Source organism: Zosterops lateralis, assembly GCF_965231275.1.
Source record: "Zosterops lateralis genome assembly, chromosome: 13".
NCBI lineage: Eukaryota > Metazoa > Chordata > Aves > Passeriformes > Zosteropidae > Zosterops > Zosterops lateralis.
Window position 1 is genome coordinate 19,345,942 of NC_139773.1, and position 23,232 is coordinate 19,369,173.

A 23,232-nucleotide genomic window follows, 5' to 3' on the forward strand; every position below is an offset into this window, starting at 1 on the left:
GAGGATTGTGGAGCTCCAGCTCCTTTTATCCTCCCCAAAATATCGATGACAGACCTGTCTCAAAAAAAAACCCCCAAAAAACCCAACAAAACAAAACAAAACAAAACAAAACAAAAAAAAAACCAAAAAAAAATTTAAATAAATAAATTAAAAAAAAAACAACACCAAAACAAAACAAAAACAAACAAACAAACAAACAAAAAAAAAAAAAAAAAAAAAAAAAAAAAAAAAAAAAAAAAAACAACCAGAAACAAAACAACAAGAATGGAGGCAGAGGGAGGGATAACCTGTGTTAAAATCCCCCCAGATGTCAACCTGCAGCATAAGTGATGGTGGCTAATAGCCTGGTGGTCCCTGGGGACGCAGCTACTTTGGGCTGTCAGATTAGAGCTGCTGCCTCAGACAGCTTGTGGGACTTGATTATTGGAGGGGCTCAGAGTTATTTGTAGGGGGGGAAGGTAAATTGTGTCCTTAATATCTCCAATTTACAGCCCAGTTCATTTGATATTTCAGATCCAGGGGTTTATTAGCTGTGCTTTGAGATGGGGGGGGAATCGCCGCTTTTAAAAAAATAATAATAATAATAATAATTTTTAAATTAGGAGCAACTATATCTTATTTAAGCAATCCATTTGGAGTAGCAGTGAGGGATGTCAAGTGAGCAGCATCCCAGAGTTGGTGCCAGCCCCTCCATAAAGCCTGGCTGTTTGGAGAGAATCCAATTAGTCCGTAGGCAGCTCCTGATGGTCACCTCTGTGCCACGTTATTGTGTTCCCTCACGCAGCTAAGGAGAGCTAATTGCACCTGTTGCAGGGGAAAACTAGGACTGCTTGCATGAGAAACATGATCTTATAAACAGGTTAATGCTGTGTAATGAACTATCACCCTGCAGGGTAATGGAAATGAATGGGGGGAAATGAAGGTAGGAACCCCGGGGTATTGAGTGCTCGGCGGTGGAGTTGGATTTCCCACCTGTTTGGATAATTCTTTGTGTCATAATCCCCAGAAAAAAATGGGATTCAGCTCTCTCTGTGCCTCCTGGTTCTCAGGGATGTCTGTATTTACACACCTTTCGTGGTTGTAAACAGTTTTGAGCCCAGCATCCCATCAGGGATGGAAAAATCCAGGAATGTTTGGGGACTGTTAGGAGCCCTGTCTCCCCTACACTGAAATTCCTCACTTTGATAAATTCCTATCTCTGTGATAAAAGAGATAAAATGCAATTGAAAAAAAATGGGATTCAGCTCTCTCTGTGCCTCCTGGTTTTCAGGGATCTCTGTATTTATAGACCCTTCATGGTTACAAACAGTTTTGAGCCCAACATCCCATCAGGGATGGAAAAATCCAGGAGTGTTTGGGGACTGTTAGGAACCCTGTCTCCCCTACACTGAAATTCCTCACTCTGTGATAAAAGAGAGAAAATACAGTTGAAAAAGGGGGAATCCACTCTCTGTACCTCCTGGGTTTTCAGGGATCTCTGTATTTGGAGCCCAACATCCCATCAGGGATGGAAAAAATCCAGGAATGTTTGGGGACTGTTAGGAACTCTGTCGCCCCTACACTGAAATTCCTCACTCTGTGATAAAAAGAGAGAAAATACAATTGAAAAAATAGGAATCCACTCTCTGCACCTCCTGGTTTTCAGAGATCTCTGTATTTGGAGCCCAGCATCCCATCAGGGATGGAAAAATCCAGGAGTGTTTGGGGACTGTTAGGACCCCTGTCACCTCTACACTGAAATTCCTCACTCTGTGATAAAAGAGAGAAAATACAGTTGAAAAAGGGGGAATCATCTCTCTCTGTACCTCCTGAGCTGACTGCTTTTTGGGAATCTCTGTATTTACACACTTTTTGTAGTTATAAACAGTGTGATGCCCTAAATCCCACAGGGGAGGGCTGGGAGGGAGAAAAAAAAATAAATTAATATTTTGGTTAGTTAGGAATCTTGTCTGCCATCAGCACCTGATAAAGGTAAGAAATACACTGAAATTCTTCACTCTGTGATATAAAAGATAAAACACAATTCAATATTTTAACATTTCAAATAAAATAACTCAGCAATTCAACATTAAAAATGAAACAATTCAATGTTTTGACATTTCAAATAAACGAGCAGTTGTTCTGATGCAAACATTTTGTTTTATGACACAGCATGAAGAAGCAGCCAAAGGAAAGGCCAGCACCTGAAGATTTAATGGTAAGTGAAACAAATCTCAGTTTGGATTTGCCAGTGAATATTTTTACATAGAATTTTATCCATTTTTTCCCTGCATTTTTCAGTTTGCTCAGTGTATTTATCTCTAAACTCTTCCTGCTCATGCAGAAATTCCATATTTGCAGCCAAACCAGAGGTGGGACTGTGATTCTGAAATTGGTGGGTATTTTGTTGTTACCTTCACTTGTGATTTGGGGAGTTAATTCAGAACTTTCACAGCTGCTCTCGAGTCTCAATCAAAAACCATTTTGGTGCTGCACATTTTCTTGCAGTTGGGATGTCCAGGGATTACAGCTTAATGTAGGTCACTCTCTGTCAGCCTTAACCTTCCCAAATGTGAAGACTGAAAGCAGAGAGTGTGGTTAAAATATTTGTTTTAATGAAATGCAAGAGCCACTGTTTTCCCTGATGCTCATGTAAAATTAAACCAGATTGGCTGCAGGAGAAGGAGAGAATATTTGGGGAGGTGTGTCCATGGGTTGAAATCTGAGCTCAGAGCCCACCTCTTGTGCTGACAATTATCATCTTCTCAATTATTAATTATTGCTATTGACAGCAAGTTATGTGGACTCATAATCCCCTCTGACTCACGTCAGATACCTTTAATTTTTAAATATTTCCTTACTTTCCTTTGTATTTATTTTTTTTTTTTGCTGTAACTCAAAGCTCCTCTAAAATCATCACAATTTCTTTGCTGTGCATGAAATACACAGAAACAATTGGAATAAAGGAATATTTGTAAGGGATTTTAAGAGGATCAAGACACTGGTGCATCCTCTCATTTCTTGCTTCCACACTGGGAGCTGTGAGGAGAATAAAAGTTGTTTCTGCTGCAGCATTTCTCTGGTTAAAGGCTAATCTCTGTAATGCCCAGGGCCAGGTGTCTCACAATCCAGACCAATCTCAGCTGAGATCCTGGTTAGGAAAGTATTTACCTGTGAATCTCATTTGAAGGATATTAACTCCACCAAATCTGCATTTGAAGTTAAATACCTCGCTGAAATTAAACCTTAAAGTTTATCCAAGCCCCTCTACTTTGAGGTTTCTCAAACCAAAGGCTGATTTTTATTTTATTTTTTTATTATTTTTTTTTTCTTTCTTTTTATTAACTTTTGATGGCTGGGAAATTCTTGCAGTTAGTCACATCTGAGAAAACTTGGAGCAGGTTCTGGAGCTGCAGACACATTTACCTCGTGCACTATTCTGCCATGGCTGGGTGGCTCAGCTATTAAAACAATGGAATGGGCTTTCATAAAAACCTCTCTCTCCCTGTTTGTAAATGCACATTTTGGTGATGCAATAGGCCTGCCACTTATAAATAAAACATCTGCAGATCACACACAGCCCCCCAGAAGTGTGTGTGGGGATGTTTGTGAGCAATAACACCACTCCAGGGTGTAGAGCCATAAAAATGAGGCCAAAGGGTGAGTGCCTGCAGTAGCAGGGAAGTGCACAGATTTATCTTTACAACTACATGCCCTGGAGTGTGCTAGTCCCCTTTAAAGGAGGTGTTTTGTGAAATTATTTGGAAATTCCGGCGCCTCTAGGGGGGTAAAAAAAAATAAATAAAAAAGGAGCGTTCCTACTTTTTAAACAATTTAATGCAATTTTTTTTCCCCTCCTCCTTTCTATTCAGTTAGAAATGAACTTGATACAACAAGTAGTAAAACAGGGGCTGCTCATTCCTTTATATTGTAGAGGATATTATATATATTTTATATATTATATTCATTATATTTATAGAGTCAAACCCTTTAAGTTTTTGCTTTTCCCCAGTCTTGTCAAGCAGCACTTTATTTATAAAATTAATCTGAGTATCTACATTAACCTTATGTGTCTGTGTGCACAGTTTACACACAGCATATCTGTGCCTAAATACCTGTACAGAAATTAATTTATAACTGCTGGAAAATGGGGCCAGGAAAAAAAAATACTTTAAATAATATTTAAATATGAGGTTGGAAAAGCCCTCCAAGGTCATCGAGTCCATTTGATCCCCACCTTGTCACAACCAGAGCAGAGCAGTGAGTGCCACATCCCTTGAGCACAAATATCCCGTGAATTCTGGGATTTCTCACCCTTTTGATCCTTTTAATTCCCTATTCCTGAAGTTTCCACGTGGGCCTGGTGGGTATAAGGAGTGCACAGAGGTTTGTGAATACTTGTGGATCTGAGGAGTTCACAGTGAAACCCTGGATCTTCAAGGTCACCTTATCACTGATTTAAACCAGAGCAGGATTTCCCCTTGTTCATTGAATTTTGGCATTTATTTTAATGGGAAGTGTCACCCACAAACCAGAGCATCATCTTCCTCCCCTGTGGACACCAACTGCACTATTTTGTGACCAGTTCAGGAGAATTAAAACTTGGAATAAAGCAAAATGAAGGGAGCAGAAGATCCATCTTTTCCTCCTCTGCTGATAAATCAGTGGATTTTAAATGGATTTGAGGAGCTGACTGACAATACCTGCAGTGCCAGGTTGGCACCTCCACCACAGGGCTGCAGCAGGGATGGATTTCCCCTCCCTATCGTACAAAAAAGTTTTATTTTTTTTATTTTTATAAAACCCAACATGGCCATTTTGTCAGGAAATAGGGCCAGAGCTGAGGCTGGATGGAATTCCTGTTTAAATCAGGCTTTTCATTACCGTGGATGTCCATGTGCAGGTGGATCAGGCTCCTGTATTTATTTCTTTTATTATTTATTCACTCACAGCCCTTCCTTCCATGCAGCCATCCCCAAAACAAGACATCTCATTGGTTTTTCTGTATGTAGGAAATCAGATCAACTGGCTTCTTCCACAGCAGTGAAACAAGGAATTTCACCCAGCAATGAGAAAATTGTCCATTCAGGGCAAGGAACTTACCAGTGGTCATCCTAAATTTACTCTAAAACGCTGCTCTTTTATCTCCAGTTTGTTCCCTCTTAAGAGGAAGGCAGAGAGCCAAATAAATATATTGAATATATTGAATATTTGAATATATTCCTGTAATATCACAGGGAAGACTGCACAGCACATTCCTCTCTGCTTCTCCCTTTTCTGACATGAAAATCTCAACAATTCTTATATAGAGAGAGATTTCTTATATATATATATAATCAATAATTCTTAAAAAGAGAGAGAGATTTCTTGTATATATATATATAATCTCAACAATTCTTATAGAGAGAGATTTTATGTATATATATATATAATCTCAACAATTCTTATATATAGAGAGAAATTTATGTATATATATATTCATAATCTCAACAATTCTTATATATAGAGAGATTTCTTGTATATATATAATCTCAACAATTCTTATATAGAGAGAGAGATTTCTTGTATATATACATATATAATCTCAAAAATTTTTATATAGAGAGATTTCTTGTATATATATATATAATCTCAACAATTCTTATATAGAGAGATTTCTCATATAGATATAGATATAGATATAGATATAGATATATACATTCTTATATATTGAGAGAGAGTATAAAGAGATTTTTTTCCCTCTGCACTTGAGGGGTTTTTTTTGCCAGAAACACCAAGTTTTTCCATCTTTTGGGGCAGTGCTTCTTCAGGAGCTGTGCTGTGGCATCCCAGGGCAGGTTTAAACTCCTGTTCATGCCCAGAGTGTCCAGGGCAGCACCCAGAGCCCGAGCTCCCTCCCAGGCTGGGGCCGTGCCTGTATTTACGGTCTTTTCCCCCAAGCTTTTCCATCCTAAGCTCTATTTAATGGAATCTATGCATAGTAAGTAATCAGGTCAGAGAGAAGCAACATCCCCTGTTTGAGATCAATCGCTGGCTAATACTTTATCTAGGCCACTTTATTATCTCATGCTGATTCCATTCCCATTCTCCTCCTCCTTTGTAGCGGGCGCTTCAGCTGTGGTAAAAGTACGGCTCGCATACATATTAAAAACATATACCCATTCTATCTGTATGTAAATGGGGGAGGCACAGCTGGATATTGCAGGAGTTTGATTTACTAATAGTTATTATCTGTTCTAGCTGTTCGGAGGCAAAGAGAGTTGCAGGGAACAAGCTAGCGCAGAAATTGCCTTTATGATATCACTGCCCCGCTTTGGTAATTGTTTAAAAGCTCTTCTTGAGCCTCAAGCTCAGCCTTTGCTTCTGCAGATTTTTGGGTTTTTTTGGAATTGCTGGAGTCCTTTGGTGGGGTTTTTTGGTTTTTTTTTTTTTTTGGTTAGTGCAGCACTGAAGTTCCTCTGTGCTGGTTAGTGGAATGAAAGGCGTTTGCGTAAAGAAATTGTGTTTGAAACACCAAAAGTCAGGAATGGAGCAGTTATTCCTGTGCAGGCATCAAAGCACAGCCTTTAGGATTTCTCAAGGAAAAAATTGGGCTGGAAGAGGATCCAGTCACCTCCTGCACTCCTTTTGCCCAGATCTAATGATTTTCTTTGAGTTGTCACATTTTCAACACAACCAGGAGCTTTTCTCCTTTTTGAAATTTAAATTACCTTCTCACGTTGGTATTTTATTAATTTAAACATTGTGTGATAAGTTGTGTATTATCTGTGTCATCCACTGACATGCTGGAAAACCTGTTCTCCTTTGGTATTTTATTTATTTCAATGCCTAATGCAATTTTGGTATTTCCCATTGCTCTGCACCCAGCAATCCCTCTCTCCATTCCAGGAATGGCTCTAGACCAGGCACTCTGATTTTATTGGCTATAATGGGTATTTTTTTCCCAAATAAACAGTTAGTTTGTGTATTTAAATGTCTTAAGACACGTGTCAGGATGTTAGAGACTCTCAAAAATGGATTCTGGCTGCCTGTTCTCACATCTCCAACAAGTACAACAAGGAAATTAAAAATGTGAGGCTTTTTGGTAGCTGGATTTTAAGTAGCTGTATTTTATGTAGCTTTATTTTAGAGGGACTTCCCAATAGCTAAACATATTTGCAGTTGGTTGTGTTAAACCCCTGGTTTCAGCTCTCAGGAAATACTTTTATGGTTTAAACAAACAAATGGAGGATCAGCATAATCCCGCCTGGATTTTCATCTAAACCCCCAGAATAAAGCCAATAAACCACTGCAGCTTAGGTTTGTCAATAAAAGGGATTTCCCCCATGAGACCACTGAGCAGCCAGGGCGGGGTTTGGATGGTGATGGTGATTTTTGGGGTGGACCAGAGGGCTCTCAGCACTTTCCTTTTCACCAGCACACCCAGAGATGCTGTGAGATCATCTTTAGAGATCCATGGCTGTGGTCCAAATTCACCTGTCCAGATGTTTGGGCATCATTGCAGAACCACAGGCAGCCAAGAATTTGCCCTCCTTGGCTACTTATTTTTTTAAATCCAGTGCAGGATCTCCCATCAGGGCTGATAAAATTGTCTGTGCTTGGAGCTGTGATGAATGGTTTTGTTTGCAGATGTTCAACCTCTTCTCTGTCACAAAAAAAAAGTACAGAGCCAAGTATTTGAGCTGTTGTAAATATAGGATTGTTTAGGTTGCAAAAGGTTTGTTAGGATCATCCCTTTCAATCATTAAATATATGTGATAAATAATAAACTGGATCTTCAATCTCTCACTTCAGACACGCAGTGGTCAAGGAGTTGTGGATGAAATCCTGGGTACAACTGAAGACAAATCAAAATTTATATTGAGGCAAGGATTTCACAGCAGGGCTCAGGATGTTCCTGTCACTGGGTGTTCAAAATCTTCCTTGCTCAAGGTAGCTTAGGAGGAAAAAAAATCTGTGTTTCTTCAGGTGGCAGCGTTGCTCACTGAGCTGAAATTGGGAAAGGTGGATAAGGATGGGAAAGACAGGGGGGATGTTTCCTCCTCTGCCTTAAAAAAAAAAAAAATAAAAGGGGAAAAAAGAAATTTCTGTCCTTGGTGGTGGAAGTTCTTCTTTGCCACTCGAGAAACCAGCTCTGGAAATGGAGAAATCCATTTTATCAGTCTCACTAAATCCAACAGTCACCCAAGAGCAGGGTGGGGACAAGGTTTAGGGCTTTGAAGGCCTTGTCTTCATTCCCATCACCCTGGGATCACCCAATTCCTCCAGCAAAGGCAACATTTGACTTCCCCTTCCTCACATACCCTAAAGCTGCCCAAAACTGCAGCACTTCCCAGTGGAAATGTGAAAAGGCATAACTGGAGTTGGCTCAAGGAGGTGTTGAAAATCTAAAGGAAATTGGACAAAAACGAATTGGCAACGACTTAGAGGGATACAGTTCATATTTTTTTGGTTCCTTGAGTCTCCTGGGCTTTGCAGTTTAATTTGAGCAAATGTTTCATTTGGCACTGCTGGTCGTTCAGTAGTTCTCCAGGCACAGGGACAAATATTTACATCTCACTCATTTTGGTGGCAGAATTGCAAATCTTTCAGTCACTGGATATTGAGAAGTCGTGCTGTTGCCTCGTTGATATTTTATGTCAGCTGTCTTCCTTACGTATTTATTTTGTAAAACTTTAGAAAAACAAATCTGTTAGCAGTTCCAAAATAAGACCCTTTATCTTTAAATCCCAGAATATTGCCCTTTCCATTCATTCCAAATTCATCAAGGAATTTGCTCTAACAGGCAACTGTTGAAAATCCACGTCGGATTTTTTATTTGTGTCGTGAAATTGGCATTTCAAATGGATTCAGACCCTCTGCAGAGATTATTAAAATGCCTGGTGCTGGAGCAGAACCATCTACATGTGGGTCTCTAGTCCAATTAACAGCTCAGGACACTCCTGCAGTATTAAATAAGAGTAATAATTGCCTATGAATAAGCAGAGTATAAAGCAGGAGATAGAGATAGGGCTTCTTAGTGACCTGTGTGCATTATGCCTCAAAAATCCCTTTAATCAGATTTGTGCCGCTCCATTCTCCCATCCGCAGAAATTCAGCTGGAGGATCAGAGCCTAAAGTAGTAAAAAAAAAAAAAAAAAAAAAATCAATTAATACGACTTTGTAATTTGTGTAGTTGACAAAAAAAAAAAAAAAAAAAAAAAAAAAAAAAGTAAAAAGAAGAAGAAGAAAAAAAAACTGCATATAAATAGAGAACATTTTTCTCCTGTAGAGATTTTTTTTTTTTTAATTAGATTTTCATGGTGATTGACAACACTTGATTATGACACTAACTTTATTTGGCTGGAACCCCCTTATTCAAGGATGGGTTTGTTTAGGATTTTTTTTCCCATTTTTCCCTCATCAAAAGGTTTTTTTTTTCCTCTCTTTACCATTCCCGGAGGATGTCGGGGATGGAGAAAGAGCCTTTTAGCACCTTTGTCGCCTCCATCCCCTGGTGACGATTGGGCCCAGCTGGTCTCGGGCCTCCAAAACGCTCCTTTCAACAAAGAAAAAAAATCTCCCTCGGCCTTTCCATCGTTTTTAAAAAGCTAAAAAAAAAAAAAAAAAAAACCTGTTGAGGATTTAGAAAGTAGCTTTAGATGTGAAATGAGTGTTAAGTATTAGTAATCGGGAGATTAGGGCCCCGGGGACAACGGGAGATAAACAACCGCAATTAAGGCAAATCTGCCAGAGTAAACAAAATTGAGCACAAACAGATGCCCCTCGCCATTTTGGGGGATTGATTGGAGGGCACCGAGGAATCGATTTTTGTCTTGTTTACACTTCCAAACCCCTGTGATAAACTGGGAGGTTGAATATTTCATAGCGCCTGATTTTAGTTAATTTTTTTTTTTTTTTTTTTTTTTTTTTTTTCCTCGGCTCCTCACAGTGACCAGGCCCGGCCTGGCTCAGCCTTCACAGGGAGCAGCTAATTGCCTATGAAGGGCCCCTGTGTTTAAATGGGCTTGACAGGAATTTAAATTTTGTTTCAATCAACCTCTGCGCTCACAGCCTGCTCCACTTTCTAATTTTTAAATTAAACATGATTTCTTTTTTATTTATTTTCTTTTTTTTTTTTTCATTTTAAGGCACATTCTCCCTCCTCCGGAGCCGGCTGCTCCCAGAGCTCAGAACAAGCAGCTTTATTCAGGCTGGAACACCAAAATCCAGCCCTGGAAAAGTTCATTTGGCCCATAAATGTGTATCTGCCCACTCAGATTTGATGGGAGAAGTTGGGGGAAACTTCTCCCATCAATGAATTTCCCATTTGATGGGAAATTCAGCTGGTGGAGATCAGGATCAGCTTTTGCCTGCTGGGCTGGGGAGAGTCAAGTTCCCACCTGGGCAAGGTGGATTAAAATACAACTCCAAGGGTGGAAATGGTGTTGGTGGCCTCGGTTGTTGTTCAATGACCTTGGGAGAAATTCAAAGGAATTTATTTTTTTTTTTTTCCCCAAGCCAACTAGTGGTGATATATTTTGCCTTATTCCGGCATCATACCTGAGCTTTCTGTGCTCCTCAGACAAGAGGATTTGGCAGCACCTTCACCTCTATCATTTAATTCTTTATTTACTCCCTTTACAAAGCCTGGCAAACACATAAATTGAATATATTATTCTGCACTCCGTGCAGGCAGCGTGCAGCCGTTGGAATGCAGGATGATCGTCGTGGTACTTCTAAAAACAACTTGTTCATTTGCTGAAACTTCATCACAAAAATGCTAACGAAGTACGAGCTGTTTCATTCTCCCTTTTTTGCTTCCAGCCACATCGTTTTCAGGGTTGGTTTTTTTTTTTTGTTTTTGCTTTTGTTAATTGTTGTTATTTGTGTGTGTGTGTGTATGCACACAGCATTTTCTTCTCTAAGGTTTGGGTGAAAAACATTTAGGAGATTGTTTCAGTTTACTTCAGCTTAGTAATTTGATTTTCAATTTTATTTTTTTCCCCCTAGTAGAAAAACTTGGGAAAACTGTTGTTTTCTTCACCCTTCTCCCCCAATTTAGGGGAACACTTAGTCCTCACTTGAAGGAAATTCTGTAGGGAACATTTAGTCCTCACTTGAAGGAAAATCTGTAGGGAACATTTAGTCCTTGTTCAAAGGAAATTCTGTATTTTTTAATTCCTGAGCTCCTTTCAGTGTCACCGAGCCCATTCCTGTGCTGGAGCACCTTCTGCAGGTGGAGCTCCATCAGGGTTCAGGTGGGGTTTGCATTTCTGGTGTGAATTTCTGCTCTTTCTCAGCCCCCCACTCTTTCATTCTCATCACAGCCACAGTCTTGAAGCTCCTGAATTGAATCAATTCCAAATGAAAGCCCACCAGAAGATGTGCTCCAGGCACACACCTAATGAGCTCCAGCTACTAATGGGCACTGAGGCCACAAACCAGAGCAGAGAGCTGGGCAAAAGTCAAACAAACCTCTTCCATCCCTGAAATGTTGTGCTGAGTGTTTCACTCAGCAGAGCTGCTTCTGTTGTCGACAGCTTGCTAATGTCAACAGCCTCCATCAGCCTTGGGCCACTCTCCCCATTCCTCCTCTGCAGCTCTTCTGAACCTCAGCAGCACTTGCAGGAAGGAGTAAACTCCAATGAGATTTTGGTTGCTTTAGTTTGTTTGAAGAGTCGTAACACAAAAAGTGAAATACCTTTGCTGGGAGCTGGCTGGTTTTTAGCTGAGCGGCGCGAGGAGTGCCAAGGACAGTTACTGGTTTAACAACAAATATCAAAAGCAGAACTGCTGTTGAAAGAACGATCTGCAGATGGGCAAATAGATTCCTCTGTGCCACAGCCAAACCCCGAAACTCTGCAGTAAATTTCAGCCCAGTCTTTGCCACAGGAAGGGGACAAATAGCAGACCCAGGGTCCTGCTTGAAGTCAGGTCCAGGCTATGTCATGGGGCTGCTCCGATTCCTGCTGTTCTGAACTGAAAAATTCCCTCTTGACCCTTTGTCTGGTGATGAGTTGCCAGCTTGGACACATCAGTCAAGTGCATGAAGGGTCTCTGAGATCTGTTTTGGGGTCCAAAGCTTGGAAAAATAATCCTTTAATCATAATGAAGGACCTGTATTGCTGTTTAAAAATGGAAATTCGGGTGAGGTGTGTAGACAGTTGCTCTTCAGGTTAAGGTGCTGAGGTCAGAGTTAAGCTGTTCTTCCTCTTGGTCCATCCATCAGGAGCTGTTGTTATTTGAAGGCAAATTCTGTAAATTGCAGGAGAGTCTTGGTGCCTCAGCAAAACTGAATCAGCTGAAAATCACTTGCAGTTGGCTTCATCATATAAAAAAAGGAGAAATGCATTGGTGAAAGTCAATCTACAAACAGATAAATAATAGGGGGGAAAAGTGCCTCTCAAAAAAAAAAAAAAAAATATAAGGAAGAAATATAACTCCAAGGCTTCAGTTCTTAGTTGTGTTATCCATTTATCTTTGTTTTGCATCATCTTTTCACTGTCCCACGTATCATCAGAGGCATAAAATCATTAGTGTGCTAATCTAGGTAGCCATAGTTCTAAGGCTGACCTAGGCTAATCTGCCTTTGCAATTTCAAGAACTATGTCTGACTCCTCTGAAAGTAACCTTAAATTGTAGTCTTGTAAGAATTCCAGAGCTGTATCCTTCACTCCTTCTCCTAATGAGGTTATGACCAAATGCTCATTATAATTGCTTTAGACTCCTTTTAATTTTCAAGCTTATTAATCATAAGAAGAGTTATTTAAAATTGCATAAATTAATCTTAGATTAAAAGCCCATCAAAGCCTCGAAACAATTAAGAATAAGTAGGATTTCCCTGGGGCAGCAAGTTTTATTTTAATAGTGTAGTCAGGTGGATATCAGAACATTGAAGTATGGTAGTGATTAATGTATGCAAAATTTAAATGAGAGTTTTTAAATGGCAAATCTAAATCACATATTGACCTAACTGTAGGCTTTAACTGCATTGTCTGTCATATATTTAAACTGTTTAGTAATCAACATTTTAATTACAGTGCATGTTAGGGAGGCCGTGCAACAAACAAAACTCCCCACTTCCCGAGTGGAGCTGCTCAGCAGCCTGAGCTCTGGAGCCAGGAAGGAGCAGAAACTTCCAGGAAAATAATCAGACTTGGTTTTTTTTGTGTGGTTGTGTTCTTGTTCTTGCCTGATTTCCACCCAGGAAACTCCACTGGTCGATGCTGGGAGTGTTCAGGGTTGGGGTGGTGGAAGGTGTCCCTGCCCAGGGCAGGGATGGGTTTTAAGGTCCTTGCAGCCCATGATTGGGGGTTCCATCATTTCATCCCCTGCTCTGGGGCTTTCTCTCCAACTCTGGGGATGCTGCAGCCTCTCCAGCACAGTCCTTGCCCTCAATATTCTGAGACAGGAGCAGGGAGACAGAACTGGGCCAGCAGACACTCTCTCCCAGATCCAGCACAGCCTTGCCAGTCCCAAGGAGGAGCTGCAGCTTTAGGGTTAAACTCAACCTGTGATGTGCAACCCCATTTGGAGGAGACAAGGAGGCTGCACTGACCTTGCTGCAGCTTTGGGACACTGGGGACACTCTTGGCAGACACACAGACTGAGCCTCCCAGTCTCTGCTGTTCCAAGCACTTCAGGTGCTCACACTTTCCTTCAAAAGGTTTAAAAAAATCCCCCCAAATCTCCAGATTTCAAAAGGAAAAGAAGAGATAGAGCAGCTGGATCACACTCAGTGTTGTGCAGGTTCCTTTCACCAGTGGGTGCTTTCTTTGCCTCCCTGGATTAACATGTGCTCAGCCTTCAGAGTTTGTTTTATTTTTTTCCAGAGTTTTTACCCCACTCAAGCCTCAAAAGCTGCGTGGAGCATCCCCTGAGGATGCCCTGCCACCTTCTGTGCCTGTGAATTAACGATGTTCTGGGAGTCAGCAGTGAGAGAATTGGCCTGAGGATTCCTCGCTGCTATTCCTGGCTGTGGGAGCCGCAGTTGGATACTGTGGGTAGCTGGCACAGATAATTAGAACAGCTTTTAGTGTGGCTTGTCCTTGGAGGCAGCAGCTCGAGATGGAAAATCCTCCAGCACTGGAGGCAGGGGTGGGGTGATGAAATCCTGACACAGGCTGAGGTCACTGCAGGGGAACCCGGGGTCAGTCTGGGGTGCTTTGGGTTACTCAGCACTTTGTGTTTCCAGGAATTCTGGGGAGCTGTGTGGGTTACTCAGGACTCTGTGTTTTCCAGGAGCCCTGGGAAGCTGTTGGGGTTACTCAGCACTTTGTGTTTCCGGGAGTCCTGGGAAGTTATTCGGGTTATTCAGTTCTTTGTGTTTCCAGGAGTCCTGGGGAGCTGTTTAGGTTACTCAGCACTTTGTGTTTCCAGGAATTCTGGGGAGCTGTTGGGGTTATTCAGCTCTTTGTGTTTCCAGAATTTCGAGGAGCTGTTGGGGTTACTCAGCTCTTTGTGTTTCCAGAATTCTGGGAAACTGGGTTACTCAGGACTTTGTTTTTCCAGGAGTCCTGGGGAGCTGTTTAGGTTATTCAGCACTCTGTGTTTCCAGAACTTCTAGGAAACTGTTGGGGTTACTCAGCACTTTGTGTTTCCAGAATTCTGAGGAGCTGTTGGGGTTATTCAGCTCTCTGTGTTTCCAGGACTTTTAGGAAACTGTTGGGGTTACTCAGCACTTTGTGTTTCCAGGAGTCCTGGGGAGCTGGTGCAGCTCCAGAGCTGAGCTTTGTGTTTGTCCTGCTGGAGGTTGGACTTGTCTCCCATTAAACATGAGGATGGGCAGGAATTTCCCCTCAAATCCATGCCCTGAGTTGATTACAAGAGCTGTAAACAGGCACAGACACCTCAGTAGCAATGGGAGAACCAACTGGGATGTGCTGTTGGACAGCCATGGTGGATTTTTTTAGAGTTGGAGGGATGAGCTGCCAGCCAGGCTCTCCTGATTTAACATTTGCTGTGTGGCTTTCCTTTGAACAGAGCACCTGGAGTGGGGGAAGGCCTGGAACCTGCTCTGGGAGCACCAGGAGTTTGGTGCTTTGCTCACATTTCACATGGCATTAGTGCTGGCAGGGCTGGAATTCTGCTGAGGGGCTGCAATTCTGCTCAGGTGAAACAGATCCCAGGTGTTCAACAGAGATCAGGGTCAGAGGATGCTCATCCCATTCCCAGCTCCTGCTGCCAGGGGGGAATTAGGGAATGGCAGAAAGGGGAGCAGGCTTCAGTTCTCCCTTCATTCTTACCAAGTGTTCTGTGCAGGAAAAGCTGCACCTGATGCATTCAGAGCATGCCAACACCACCCCATAAACTGCTGCACCTTCCTCCTGCCCCCCTTGAAAAAAAAAACAACCCTGCAAGTTAAGCAGGGAGTGAGCCTCCCTGCAAGCAGCCTGCAGCCAGCAGTAATATTTATTTTCTCTATTTGTTTTAAGCCTGGGAAGACTGTGCTTTCCTGCACACTGTCCTGATGGAGCCCTGACCAGCGAGCGTGCAATGCCCCCAGCCCTAATGTGCCATTAATGATAGGTTAATGTACAGTATAATGTTTTTTGGACTATGGGTTCATTACACTTCTGAGTGCAAGGTCCTTCTGCAGAGCGCCCAAGGTCCCATTGCATTATATCATGCAATAAAAATACCCTTTTCATATCACACACTAATAAACTGTATTTGAAATGCTGTCTGAGGGCACGGCCATTGTCTCCATAGGCTGTGCCTGCAACAGTTGGGATCTTTTTATGGTGGGTTAGTTGTTTTTTTTTTTTTTTTTTTTTTTGGTTGTGTCGAGTTCAAATTTATTTTTAAATGGAATGCATGATTGGTCCGTGCTGCTTGGTGATAAATGGAGCTCAGGCTGGAGAGGGCTCCTGGAAGAAGAAATGTTAAAAGGGTGGCAGCAATGCAGTGCCAGGCATTTCCCAACCTTCCTTCCAGAAGCATGAGGAATTTTCTTAAAATTTTTAATTAGCTGCCCTCCCCAGTCAGCTTCTCACTGTCCCAGGGAGAAAAAATACAAGGAGGTGCTGTTGTGGGTTAGATCTGATACACTCCCACCATCTGGGATTCAGGATCCTTGCCCTGTCCTCATCCCTCCCATGTTCTGTGCCCCGGGGATTTTCCCTGGGGAGGAGAATCCCTCATTTTTGGTGATTTTTAAGGAAAAATCAGTGGCGGATGGGCATTTCCTACTGGGAATGTGCTTTGTCAGTGTTCTAGGCTGGTAATGGCCTGTTCCATGGCCCTTGGAACCAGCCTGAGGAAACACTGATTTCTTTAGTGCCTGGACAGTGCTCTGAAATGCCAGGCCCTGCATGGGGGGCATTATTTCATTATTTATGGTCTGCCTGTCCTTTGGCACTGCTCTGAACCCCCTTGGTGCTCCCCAAACACAAACATTTTACGCTCAGAGGATAAAATTTGCTCTTCCCTGGATTTCTGTGTGTTAAGTTGTTACCTGTGCTTTAGACTGAAGAGCTGGAGAGGTTCAGGCAGCCCAAATTTGGGGCTGTGGGTGATGATTTTATATCCCAGAGGGAATTTCATCCACCTGGAGCAGAGCTGCACTCCAGGTGGGCACTGAGAGCTGGAAAAGGATGGATCTGCAGCCCTGGCCATGCAAGGTCTGTGCCAATAAGGGGAAGGTTATTATCACAAACAAAGATTTATTTTTTTAGGCCAGAGGAGAAAGGCCATGAAAGCAAATTGCTGAATTTTAGGGGTAGATAAAACGATGGAACTTTTACCCTTGAATAATGGTGGTTTAATTGACTGGGCTAAATGATTGATGGTTGATGAGCACCGAGTTGGAATTACCAGGGCTCTGTGTTCAGGGGGGCACTGCCCTTTTAATTTCCTGTCAGATATTTAAATCCTTCACCTCCCCCTCTGCCAGGAGCTCCCCTGTGAAAGAGTTAAACCTGTCTGGTGGGACACTGCAACTCGAGAAATGTACCCTTTATCAAGAGAACCAGATGAGACAAGTTCATTTAAAAAGCCTGGTTTGTCATTGTTTATCTCATTTTCGGGGTTGACACACAAAATTAGGCTGCCTGACACTCACAGGGGGCCAGCCCTGGCCCTGTCCTGCCTGACCTTTGCAGCTCTGAGCTCTGTGTTCTCCAGCAGCCACTTCCCATTCCCTGCAGGATCCCCAGAGCATCCCACTGGGCCAGGCGAGGCACCCCAGCCCCAGCCCCAGCCCAGTCAGGAAAACCAGTTTGGTGCTGGATTTTCAACCTCTTTTCCTTCTGGGTGTGCAGGAATTGGAAATTTCTGGAACCTGAGTTTCCAGGTATTTTTAAGGCTGAATATTTAAAAATTGTGAAGGAGTGCCAGGCCAGTCAGGAAAACCAGTTTGGTGCTGGATTTTCAACCTCTTTCCTTCTGGTTTTGCTGAGTTCCAGGTATTTTTAAGGCTGAGCATTTAAAAATTGGGAAGGAGGTAGTTACTGCACACCAGCACCAGCCCAGTCAGGAAAACCAGTTTGGTGCTGGATTTTCAACCTCTTTCCTTCTGGGTGTGCAGGAATTGGAAATTTCTGGAACCTGAGTTTCCAGGTATTTTTAAGGCTGAATATTTAAAAATTGGGAAGGAAGTGGTTATTGCACACAAATACCGGGCCAGTAAGAAAAACCAGTTTGGTGCTGGATTTTCAACCTCTTTTCCACTGTCTGTGCTGTTTCCAGGTATTTTTAAGGCTGAATATTTAAAAATTGGGAAGGAGTACCAGGCCAGTCAGGAAAACCAGTTTGGTGCTGGATTTTCAGCCTCTTTTCCTTCTGGGTGTGCAGGAATTGGAAATTTCTGGAACCTGAGTTTCCAGGTATTTTTAAGGCTGAGCATTTAAAAATTGGGAAGGAGGTAATTATTGCTTTGTTGTGAACGTGTGTGGGAATCTGAGGAAATCTGAAATACATGACCATGAGATCATTTATTTTATTTAAAAATAAAGCTGTTCATGCCGCACCAGGCAGGGTAACCTCCCCAGGCCAGGGAGACACTGGTCCCTGCAGCAGAAAATGCATTTCAAGCTTGCACACATTTACCTTTCCTCAGCCTTCCCTTGCAATAAATCCCTGCAGGAATATTTAAACACAGCAGGTGCCTGGGTTTGGGTGAGAACATCTTGCTCATTCCTGGAGTCAGGGCTGGGACTTGAATTTGTGGCTGAGGCAGCCACCAGGATAATCCACCAGGATTTATTGCCAGTGTCCAGATTATTGTCATTGTCCCCTCTCTGAGGTGACAGCTCTGTCCTGCTGCTCTGGGAGCTGCAAATCTCCTTTGCTGGTTTGAATTTTTATTTGGGATTTTTTTTTTTTCCTTCCCTCCCTCCCTGCCCCTTTTCTCCTCCATCTTTTCCAGAGGAATCTCCAGTTTCAGGCACTGCTTTGGGTGATGGTTGCAATGCTCAGGATGCCTGAACAGGGGGAAATATGGGATTGGGGGCTGAAAAATGACAAAATTATTGAGGGCAGGGATGAGTTTATGAAGAGATTTCATAAAGGAGAGGGAAGTGCTGCAGCTGCAGACCTTGGAGGAAAACTTCCATAATTCCCCGAGACATTTCTGGGTGCTGAGCCAACTGCAGGTCCCTCTTTTGGAGTTTGATTTTTCACTCCAAATCTTTGCTGCAAACAGGCCAAGGGCAGGTTTGATGCTCTCCTGCATCATCCCCAGCTCTGTGGGGTTCTTTGAGAAATGTTTTTGTTGCAGTTGCAGGTGCTGAGTGAGGGCAGGGTTTAAAAGCAGCCAGAGTGGGTTTGGAAATAGATTTTGGCACATCCTTGAGCACTGGACATCTCTGGGCCACTTGTGTCCTTTTTGGGTTTTGGTTCCTGAGCTGAAAAACACTGAAAAACCTGAAAATCCACCAAGATTTGCAAAGATGGGTCCTGCTGAGTTTTGGTGGAAATCTCTGTTCTCCCATTCCCAATTTTAACAAACAAACAGCTCAGAAAAAAATCAACCACCAGAATTCTGAAAAACAGCTTCTAGTAAAAACAAAAAATCCTCACTGGAGCAGGACAGTAAAAACATGGGAAATCTGAAAGAGTAGTTTCAAATTAAACTTTTATTCCTCTAGGGGGAAAAATGTGGGAATCCCCAAATTTTGGTGGAATATCCTCAGAGAATAAAGCAAACAGGGTGATGAGTGTGCAGAGCTGAGGTTTCACAGCTGAGATTTCATTTGGAGCAGCTTCAGTGCAGGGATATCCTGGCTGTGAGCTGGATTTGGGGTCTCTCCATCCCAAAGGACAAGGGACTGGCTGGAATATTCAGGTTTAATTGCCCCAGTCCATCTGCTCTGCCCTGTCTGTGTCTCCTGGTTGTTCTCTCCTGCTTCTCTCTGGTGTCTTTGGCTGTTTTGTTCAAGAGGTGAAACAGCTGCTTCTGGGCTGGGTTGGAGATAAAAGCATTTACCTTTTTCCTGCACTTTTCCACCCCAAAAAAACACCCCAGTGCTGGGCAAAACTCCTCATCCTGTCACTGCCTGCCTTGTCCAGAGCCCCTGTCCTGCTCTCCTGGATCCTCTTTAGGCACTGGAAGGTCAGTGCACGTGGAGGATGCACAGAGGGGAATTTTAGGACATCACATATATGTACAAGCAGAAGAGCAGATCAGCAGTGGTTTTTGGGATATCATTTTACCCAAACACCATTCAGCAACTGCTCAGAACACAATGAGCAAATGGAATATAAACCAACAAAAAAAAAAAAAAAAAAAAAAAAAAAAAGAGCATTTCCAAAGAGCTTGGGCTGCTCCCTCCTGCTCTGAACAGGGCTCCAGCAGGAAATGCCCTGGATGGATTCAGGGCTTTATCACCCTCCGATAACCATGACCAGGGTGTTCTGTGGTGTGTTTCTGTCCCCAGCAGGGCTGTGTGTGTCCTGGCTGACCCTCCTGTCCCCCCTGCAGGGCCACCCCTTCGTGGTGCAGTACAACGACGGCAACGCCGAGGTGGTGTCCATGTGGGTGTGCAGGATGCTGGAGGAGCGCCGAGCCCAGGGAGCACAGTGACACCTCTGCAGCATCCCCAGGGCTCTTCCCACACCTGGATCATCATCATCATCACCTTTGGACTCACAGTCTATCCAAATCCTATTTTATTCCCAACCTGTTTCCTAAAAATATCGACAAAATCAGGATATTTGTTGATATTTCCTCGCCGCCACATTAAGGAATTTTCTTACTTGTTTCTCTTGTTGCTGAGCGATTTCCAGGTTATCTTCAGTTAGACCGTACACAGCCTTAAAGCAAGTATTTTATAGCTCTATTTTTGGGTTACTGAATGTTCTATTTCTTGATTCCAGAGGGGTTTTTTAACTGTTGCTCCTGTCCGAGTGTCCAGAGGATTTCCTGAGGAGCTGGTGGCTCAATCTGAGTGCAGGCAGCCACAAAATATTGGCTTGGAGTGTAAAACTAAAGCAAACACACCCGAAAAAAAAAAAAAAAAAAAAAAAAAAAAAAAAAAAAAAAGAGAAATCTCTGGGTTTGCCCACGCTATGAGGAGGTGAGGGCTGCCAGGTGGGTCACAAAATACTGGCTTGGAGTGTAAAACTAAAGCAAATAGACCAAAAAAAGAGAGAAATTTTCAGGTTTGCCCACCCTGTGAGGAGGTGAGGGCTGCCAGGTGGATCAGCATCACACCAGTGACTGACTGGGAATGCTGATCCTGAGTCAGAGAAAAAGGAGGTGGAAGAGGACAGGGCTCTGCTCTGGAGCCAGGGAATGTTCCCCTGGAGAAGGGAAGGATCCAGGGAGAGCTCAGAGCCCCTGAGGGGCTCCAGGAGAGCTGGAGAGGGATTTGGGATAAGGGATGGAGGGACAGGACACAGGGAATGGATTCCCAGTGCCAGAGGGCAGGGAGAGATGGGAGATTGGGAATTATCCTTCCCTGGCACAGCTGTGGGTTCCGCTGGCCCCAGGTTTGCTGTGCCAGGAGAAAGGGATGACTGCAAGGTCTCTGCTGGGTGTTTCTGGCTCCTGCAATTCCTCTGGACGTTTCCACAACAGACCAACACAGATCGAATCAGTCTTTGTGTTAAAATGCTTATTAAAAGGAAAAAAAAAAATTAAAAATACGGATGTGAGAGGCAGGTTTGGGGTGAGTGAGTTGGGTGGGAGGAGGTTGGCGTTTGTTTGCTTGTCTTTGCATTAAAAAATAAACTTTTGCTAAAAAAAAAAATAATAAATACTCAGTTTATTTTCTACCAGCAGCTTCAAACTCCCCCCACAACTCAGTGAAATATTCCTCCCAAACCACTGCAAATCCTAAATATTATTCTGGAAGCAGCCTGGAAAAGACTGCCTTTCCTTCCTTGGAGGGATCGTTTGTCTTCTTTTGAAGTGTGGAGGTTGCAGGCGTGAACTTATAGACTAAAGTTTGTCTTAATTGCTCTGATGTCACAACCTCGCTGGCAGAAAACAGAGCAATGAATGAGCCACCGGCCCCTTTCCTCCAGGTCCTTTTGCTAAAGTGAGACAAATTCCCTCCCTGTGAGCCAACCAGGGCATCGGCAGCGCTGCCATTTATTTATCCCTAACAGTTTGCAGCAGCTTTCCTTGGATAAAAGGTCTCTCTGTGTCTCTCTCTCTTTTTTTTTTTTTTTTTTTTTTCCGGATTTGGTTTAAAACTCAGCAAATTCGAGTTTTTCCTGCTGCTTTTACTGGAAGATTCACCCCCCAAAAAAATCCGTGTGGGATGGAGCTGGGAAAAACCTCCTGGTTAAAGTGGGGACAGGATTATAATTCACCAAACCTCCTGGTTAAAGTGGGGACAGGATTATAATTCACCAAACCTCCTGGTTAAAGTGGGGACAGGATTATAATTCACCAAACCTCCTGGTTAAAGTGGGGACAGGATTATAATTCACCAAACCTCCTGGTTAAAGTGGGGACAGGATTATAATTCCTCAGACACATCTCCGGGCAAAGGATCTTCATCCCACTCCCATTGGGATGTGGCACCCGCAGAGATGAACCCAGAGATGAACCCAGATATGAACTCGGGGACCCCCAGGGACCCCCAGGGTTCCCATAGGGGAACAAACACATCCCAGGGGGCCCCAAATGCTGCAGGTGGGTGGGAGGGATGTCCCCCAGGCTGAGGTGACAGCCAGGCCTGGGGACACAGGGGCTCTCCAGGGGAGGAGCTGCAGCCCATTGATGGTGAGCTATAACCTGGATTTTTAGGATAACTCATCTTCAGCATTCCCAGGGGATTCATTCACATCATTCACAGGCAGCAGAAATTTAGAGGGATCAGGGAGCTGCCCCTAAAGTTTGTGGCCTCCTCCTGCTCCCCCAGCCTGGCCTGGGAAAACCCAACGGGGGGAAAAAAAAAAGAGAAAAAATTGTAGGATTTCCTACAATTCTCCAATTGTAGGATTCGGTCACACCAAATAAAAAATAAATAAATAAATAAATAAATAAAGAAAAGTGTGAGCTGCTCTAGTGAAAAGTGTCCCTGCCCATGGAGGTGGGGTTGGAACGAGAGGAGCTTTAAGGTCTCTCTGTCCTGGGTTTAGTGTGGGATGTGCACACAGTATTTATTCCATCCCCATCCCCATGAGCTGTTGGAACCAGGTGGGGCAGTGTTTTCCCAGGCCCCTCCTTTGGGCTCTTCTGCTCATGGCCCATCAATGCCTTGCCCAGGACTCACAGGGAACTCCCTCCAGGAGCTCTCTCTGTTTAATGGGCCATCAAGGAGCCACTGCACGACTCCTCATCCCATTGGGAGATGCTCCCAATGCCCAGGGGGAGGAGCCAAGCATTCCCACCTGGAGAGAATCTGGGATTTGGGACAGGACAAGCAGCCCTGAGCCACTGGATTCCCAGAGGAGCAGAGCTCCCACACCTTTCTGTGGGATCACTGCTTCAGGAAGAGCCCCTCACCTGGACTGCTCCCCCCACCCTGCTCAGGGTGTGTTCTGACTCTGGCAGTGCTCTTTTGTATTATTGCATTTATTTTATTTTTACCTTTTTACCTTTCTTCTTATTAAATTATATCTCTGACTTGGAGCCTCTCACTCGTTTTGCTTTCAAACCACAACACTCTCCTAACCCAGAAGAGCCTCAGCCAGGCTGTGATCCTGCTCCTTTGCCTCTGCCGAGGGGCTGCGTTACCTTCAGCAGAGGCTCTGGCCATAAACCAGCCCAGGACAGGATTTATGGATTGAGCCTCCCCCGCTGCTGCTGCTGCCGCTGCCGGGCCCGCCAGTGAGTTCAAGGTTTGTCAGAGCCCGGGAGGGGTTTAATGCATGTCT

General features: G+C 43.4%; 1 protein-coding gene across 2 annotated transcripts in view; it reads left to right on the forward strand.

Annotated features, from left to right (window-relative positions):
• Positions 1 to 20,449, forward strand: part of MAP2K5 (mitogen-activated protein kinase kinase 5) — a gene marked incomplete at its 5' end in the record, with an annotated part of 132,505 nt that extends 112,056 nt beyond the window's left edge. For both annotated transcript variants that reach the window (XM_083870730.1, XM_083870731.1), the window contains 2 exons: positions 2,152 to 2,197; positions 19,883 to 20,449. In XM_083870730.1, coding sequence (XP_083726856.1) covers positions 2,152 to 2,197; positions 19,883 to 19,984 — 148 coding nt within the window. In that variant the 3' untranslated portion in view covers positions 19,985 to 20,449. The remainder of the gene's footprint in view (positions 1 to 2,151; positions 2,198 to 19,882) is intronic.
• Between the last annotated feature and the right edge of the window lie 2,783 nt (positions 20,450 to 23,232).